This window comes from Mesocricetus auratus, unplaced genomic scaffold, assembly GCF_017639785.1.
Source record: "Mesocricetus auratus isolate SY011 unplaced genomic scaffold, BCM_Maur_2.0 Super-Scaffold_15014, whole genome shotgun sequence".
NCBI lineage: Eukaryota > Metazoa > Chordata > Mammalia > Rodentia > Cricetidae > Mesocricetus > Mesocricetus auratus.
The window spans coordinates 6,047,279-6,054,096 of record NW_024429186.1 but is presented as its reverse complement, the minus strand read 5'-3'; the positions used below and the strand labels follow the sequence as shown (position 1 = coordinate 6,054,096).

The following is a 6,818-nucleotide window of genomic DNA, read 5'->3' as shown; positions in this document are numbered from 1 at the left end:
TTAATGGGCATACAAAAACCCAAACCCCTATCCATCCAGCCAAACAGTACAAAGGTCTGTTTCCTATAGTTGTCGCCATCTAGCATATTACAGCCTCTGCCTGCCTGGGAGCAAAGGCTCCATCCTTCCAGAACAACTTCTGCACCACGCAGAGTCGGAGGTTGGCCCAAGTTGGAGACACCCGGGAATATCTTTCCCAGATTCGGAATGCAGGATGCTGAAAGTCAGCTTACCTGAGGAGACGGTGACCAGGGTCCCCTGGCCCCAGGGATCAAAAGCATTGCACAGGGACACAGTCCCTACTGCTGTCCAAACAAAAACCTGACCCCCATTTGGACTGACACAGATCATCTAAAGAACCTAGAGACTTGGATAGTTGCCAGTCAGAGGAGTTCTTACCTGAGGAGACGGTGACCAGGATCCCCTGGCCCCAGACATCGAAGTACCAGTAGCACAGCGTCTTCTCTGCCTGTGTTCCTACACTAAAACCCTCACCACAGCCTGACTTGGTACCCCACAGTTCCCAGATGAGTTACTTACCTGAAGAGATGGTGACCTGGGTCCCCTGACCCCATAAATCGAAGTAAGCATAGGCACAGTGAGGTAGCCCTATATTCAGGGCCTTAAAAAACCCAACCCCCAAGTCACTTGTGGTCCTCCGGGGGCTCCAGGCCCCAGAAACTTAACTGTTTGGAGAGTTCTCCGCTCTAGCTCAGCTGGATGGGACATGCTTGTAGGATGGGCTGGGCTAGCGTAGTGAGACCCTGTAAAGAGGGGAGAGAAGAAGGAAACAGAAGGGCCAGAGGAAGAAGTGAGGAAGCCACACCTACCCTGGACTCTCAGCAAACCCCGCCTGCCTAGCTCCGACCTGGGATACTCTCATTAGTCCTGGGCTCTCAGCAAACCCTCCCTGCCTAGCTCTGACCTGGGATACTCTCATTAGTCCTGGGTTCTCAGCAAACCCTGCCTGCCTAGCTCTGACCTGGGATACTCTCATTAGTCCTGGACTCTCAGCAAACCCCGCCTGCCTAGCTCTGACCTGGGATACTCTCATTAGTCCTTGACAGGCACTGTACCCTTCTGCTGCCTGTGTTTTTCCATGCTTTCCCCATGTAGGAGTCCAGGACCTGTCTACAGTGACTCCCTCCCCCGCCCCCCCCCCCACTGTCTCCTGTCTTTGAGAAAGTTACCCTTCTTCTCAGACCCACCCCTCTGTCCCTCAGCTCCCTCAAGCTCCCTGTCTGCCCCTGGGAAGCTCCAAACAGAAGGTTTTTGTTAAACCGTGAGTCACTGTGGTCCCAGTTAGCACTGTGGTTCTCTGCTCAGCTAAAACCTTGCCCCAGCCACAGACCACAGGGACCCTGACTCAAACCTCACAGGAGCCACAGAGTGTGGAGATCCTGACCCCCCAAACTGCCAGTCATCTCCTGTCAAGGACCATTGATTTTTCTCAAAACAATTGCTGAAGTTCTGGAGCCCGGGGGTCTTTCCTTCTCTTTAAACTAAGAGCAGATGCGAGGTGGGACCACCTCCTCTCTCACTCATCTGTATTTGAGTTGTTTATCAGCTACAGGGAAAGGTCTGGGGGGGTCAGTGCCCCTTCCTGGGCAGCCCCCGGAGGTACTTGATCCAGGACTGGGTACCTCTGCAATGCACGTGGGTGCCTGTCAGGTACTCAGGCTGTCCTTTGCTTTCTGATCCTATTTGTACAATAGGAAAGTGACCTAAATTAAGTCTGAAGTGTCATCCCGAATGGTCCTAAAGGGTAGCATCGCTGATGGTGTGCCACCCATCCCCAGGGAGGGTGTGTCCCCTCCTGGTCTCCACTAGAGCTTCTGACTCTCAGCAAGAGGTCTTAGCTGTCCTGGGTGGGACAGGGCAGAAGTTCAGTGCTCCAAGAGAAAGGTTATTTATTTTTTTATTTTTTGTTTTCTGCCAGGGGACTTGCCCTGGAGGTGTCAGGAGAAGTCAAGATAGGGCAGAGTCTATGTTTACTTATGTGAGTTTGTTCAGAGATGGGCCCTACAGGTCAGCAGTGGGTGCCTAGGGGTTATGGAGGTTTATAGCCCCAATCTAGGCATAAGACTCGGGTAAGTAAGGACCTGGGGGGACACACGGTGTGGAGCGATCAGAAGGCAGGTGACTGTGGCCTCGGGACCTGGGACACAGGTGGGGTGGGTGAACAGGAAAGTTGGTGTCTGACTTGGTGACCTGGGGACATGAGAATATGGGGTGAGCAGGAGGGAGAGTGGACCATATTCTAGAGGGTCCCTGCTCAAGAGTGGGGGCCAGGAGAGGGCCAGCCTTTCTTGTTCTCTTGGCTTGGGTCCTGCTGTGTGGAAGAGCTGTAGGTCTTGAATCCTCAAGCCCCAACTCTTACCAGAGTCTCTGTCTTCTTTGATCTATCTGAGGTGGTCTCTTGAAAGGAGGAGAGGTAGGGCTGACTCCCCCCCACCCCCAGCTCCACCTGTCCCTGCTGTAATTCCTCAGTTACTGGTAGGGGAGTGGAAGGTACCTTCTATGGCCTTCCCAGCCCACAGTTTGGGTACTCTTAGGCTTTTTCCTCTTTACTCACTGCAGAGGTCTAACTAAGCTACAGGCACTTACTGCCTGCCTGGGTCTTAGTCCCTTCCTGTGGTACAATATGCATTATAGGCTGCAGTTTGACAGACCTGACACCCCAGGAGGAAGCTCTTGACCTTCCTGTCATCTCTCAGCTGTGCAGAGCTACTGTTGGCTGATGTCCCCCAATAAACCCACCTGTCTACACTCCTGCTTTCTGTGTCCCTCATCTGCAGTATCCATGGCCTCGGTCTGAAGCTCTCTGCCCTACCTACTGTGGACATACGCCAGGAAACATAAATAGGTGTTCAAGCTTGCTTCTCTGCTGCTATGATACACACCACGACCAAAAGCAGCTTGGGGGAAGAGAAGGTTTGTTTCGTCTTATAACTTAAAATCTCTCACTGAGGGCAGTCAGGGCAGAAACATAGGCAGAGAAGAAGCAAAGTCCACGGAGCAATGCTGCTTATCTGGCTTGCTCAGCTGCGTCTCTTACGTGGTCCAGGCCCAGTTATCAAAAGACCACCCACAGCAGGCTTGGTCTTCTCACATTAGTTATCAGTCAAGAAAAAGGCCCACAGTTGTACCCATAGGCCAATTTGACGCAGGCAATTCCTTAATGTGGCGCAAAAAAAATTTAAAAGACCCAGAGACTGGTACTGGGGTTCAAGCTTCAAGCTGAAAATCAGAAAAGTAAAGCAGGCGGTCTCTAACTCAGGCTGGAAGGGCTGATTTACGAGCTCTTCACCAAGTCCCAGACTGCTGCCTCTCCTCAGAGTGGCTGGAGAGAATCCTGACGCTGGGCCTACTGAAGACCCTGCTCTTATCTTTTACTGGGATTAAAAGGTGTGTGACACCAAGTGCTGAGATCACCTTTGTGTGAGCTGTTTCTCTTAGCACTGGATCAATTTCGTGTAGTCACTGTGGCCTTGAACTAACAGAGATCCATCTTCCTCTTAATCCTGAATCCGGGGATTAAAGGGGTGTGCCTGGCTTCTATGGTTTGTGGCTGACTTTGCTTTCTGAATCCTCAGGCAAGCTTTAATAAATCACAAACAATGTATCACCACAATTACCCTTTTTTGTCTAATACAAAAAGAAGAAGGCTACAGATAGCATAAAACTATATACAAGTACAATAAGTATATACAACATATACAGGCAAAATTACATCAACACCTTAACTGAGGTTTTATGTATCTAAGTGTGTCAAGTTGATAACCAGGATTAGTCATTATAGTGTTGCAGACATGTACCCTGGAAAGAGCCAGGTAAGGAAACTGGATCTATACATTGAGATGGTCAGGACTGGGCCTACCGGCCAGGGCTGAGTTGGTCTCCCAGCCTCTGTCCCACAGCTGGAGTCTTCTGGGACCCTCTCCCAGGTACCCTATCTTGCCTGGCCTTGTCCGGTCAGACTCTGTCCTGACACGTGTCACCCTGTCCTGCCCGGCCTGTTCAACTGTGCCCCTTAACAGATCCTGTCCCAAGTATCTAGCTCTTGGCTTCATTACTCTGAATGGGACTGGAGCTCAGCTGAGGACTGGGCACTCAGGTAGGTGGAAAAATCACTCCAGAAATTCATCTGTGAATCAGAGCAGGTGAGAGCAGTTGGTGAACTGTGGGTGCCCCTGTGGGATACGGAGACTACGACCACTAAACTTCTGGGTCAAGATGTCTGGCATAGGAGACATCAGACATGGTGGCTGGCATGCTCTCAGAAGGCAATGACAATGGACAAGCTTAACTGAGGGTCCAGGTCCTGAAGGGGAGGCCTCTGAGCCTTGGTGTGCTGGGCTAGCTTTGGCAGTATTTTCCTAGGGCTTAGTACTGCAGTGGACTAGGCAGTTGGAACAGGAATACTCCTGATGTCCAAGCATGGGAGAGTGCATTGTCTCTAGGTTTGACTTCGGTCTGCCTCTATACTAGAGGTGTTCTCCATGTTTTTTTTTTTTTTTTTTTTTTTGGTCACCGCTGTCTGGGTGCTTCATTCCAGAAGGGAGTCCCCTAGGCAAATATCACAAGTAGAAATTCTCATTTATATTTCTTTTTTCCTTTTTTTATTTAAATTAGAAACAAGCTTGTTTTACATGTCAATCCCAGTTCCCTTTCCCTCCCTTCCTCTCCTGCCCCTACCAATCCCTTATCTCATTTCCTTTCTGCTCAGGGAAGGTGATGCCTTCCATGGGGGAATCTTCAAAGTCTGTCTTACCATTTGGAGCAGGACCTAGGCCCTCCCCCACGTGTCTAGGCTGAGAAAGTATCCCTCTATGTGGAATGGGCTCCCAAAGTCCATTTGTATACTAGGGATAAATACTGATGCACTGCCAGAGGTCTCATAGGTTGCCCAGGCTTCCTAATGGACACCCACATTCAGGGGATCTGGGTCAGTCCTATGCTGGTTTCCTAGCTATCAGTCTGAGGTCCATGAGCTCCCTCTTGTTCAGGTCAGCTGTTTCTGTGGGTATCCTGGTCTTGGCCCCTTTGTCCATCACTCTTCCCTCTCTGCAACTGGATTCCAGGAGTTCAGTTCAGTGTTTAGTTGTGGGTGTCTGCTTCTGCTTCCACCAGCTACTGGATGAAGGCTCTAGGATAGCATGTAAGGTAGTCATCAGTCTCATTATCGGAGAAGGGCATTTAAGGTAGCTTTTCCACTATTGCTTAGATTCTTAGTTGGGGTCAACCTTGTAGATCTCTGGTCATTTCCCTAGTGCCAGATTTCTCTTTAAACTTATAATGGCTCCCTATATTATGGTATCTCTTTTCTTGCTCTCCTCTATTCTTCCCTCTAATGTCCTCCTCTCCCCTCCTCTTCTCCCCTTCTCTTTCTCCTAACTCCCTCTCCCCTTCCCCCATGTTCCCAAATAGCTCAGGAGATCCTGTCATATTCCCATTCTCCCGGGGATCATGTATGTTTCTCTTAGGGTCCTCCTTGTTTCCTAGCTTCTCTGGCAGTGTGGACTGTAGGCTGGTAATCCTTTGCTCTATGTCTAAAATCCATAAATGAGTGAATACATACCATATTTGTCCTTTTGTGACTGGGTTACCTCACTCAGGATGTTTCTTCTAGTTCCATCCATTTGCCTGCAAATTTCAAGATTCCATAGTTTTTTTTCCTGCTGAGTAGTACTCCATTGTGTAAATGTACCACATTTTCTCCATCCATTCTTCAGTTGAGGGGCATCTAGGTTGCTTCCACATTCTTGCTATTACAAATAATGCTGCTATGAACATGGTTGAACAGCTGTCCTTGTTGTATGAACGCACATCTTTTGGGTATATGCCTAACAGTAGAATTGCTGGATCTTGTGGTAGACTGACTCCTATTTTCCTGAGAAATCTCCATACTGATTTCCAAAGTGACTGTACAAGTTTGCACCCCACCAGAAGGGGAGGAGTGCTCATCTTTCTTCACGTCCTCTCCAGCATAAACTGTCATTGGTGTTTTTGGAAACCCTCATTTCTTTAGCTTTGGTCAGAAACAATACAAGAGTACATGCAGTGGCAAACCTAAAAGCAGTTACTGAGAGAGATAAATAAGGGGAGAGCTAACTACAAGGTATGGGGTGCTTGCTCATGAGTCATTTTTCAGGGAGGCCCCACCGTAACTATATGGTAAGACCCTATTGCCGAGGACATCATACTTTGAACAAAAGTCATAGAGACATCAATTTCAAACTGACTGGGAAACTTCCTCCCTGCTGGCTAGCTTCCATAGCATTAGAACACGGTGCTGTGTAAACTAACTGGGATGGAATAGTCATAAATGGTTTTACCTAGTGCTAGACCTTGCAGGCTTCAATACTGATCTGTCGAAATGGTGCCAAGAGTAGCAAGACCGTTACACTGTGACCAAGTGCTCTCTGATTGGATTTGAGTCTTGTTTCACGGGCCTGGTGTGGCAACCCTACTCAAAAGGCCCTGGCTGGGGAGCTGATAGGCTGCAGCATAGGGTGTGCTGTTGTTACTTTGCTGAATGGTTGTGCTGTCAAATGGCTTTCTAAGCATCTATGTTTGCATCCACAGACCTGGGCTTCTCTCAACCTTGAGGCCAAGAAAGAGACTTTCTTTTTCAGAGGGGAGCAGTCACCAGAGAGAAGCATAGCTGGTCAGTCATGGAACTAAGAGACCAAGTGCTCATCTCTAAACAGAATGTCTGTGGTAACCCACCCCGGCCCACCAAAGTTCAGGGAACATTGTAGAAGAGGAGGCAGAAAGAAGGTATGACACAGAGGATGTGGGTGAGAGCTGTGAAA

At 49.1% G+C, this 6,818-nt stretch overlaps 1 gene segment (V, D, J or C); it reads right to left on the bottom strand.

Moving 5' to 3' along the window:
* The window catches only part of LOC106021008, a gene marked incomplete in the record, with an annotated part of 314,407 nt that overhangs the window by 12,134 nt on the left and 295,455 nt on the right, over positions 1–6,818 (bottom strand). Inside the window, 1 exon segment of the C gene segment in view lies at positions 400–447. Coding sequence covers positions 400–447 — 48 coding nt within the window.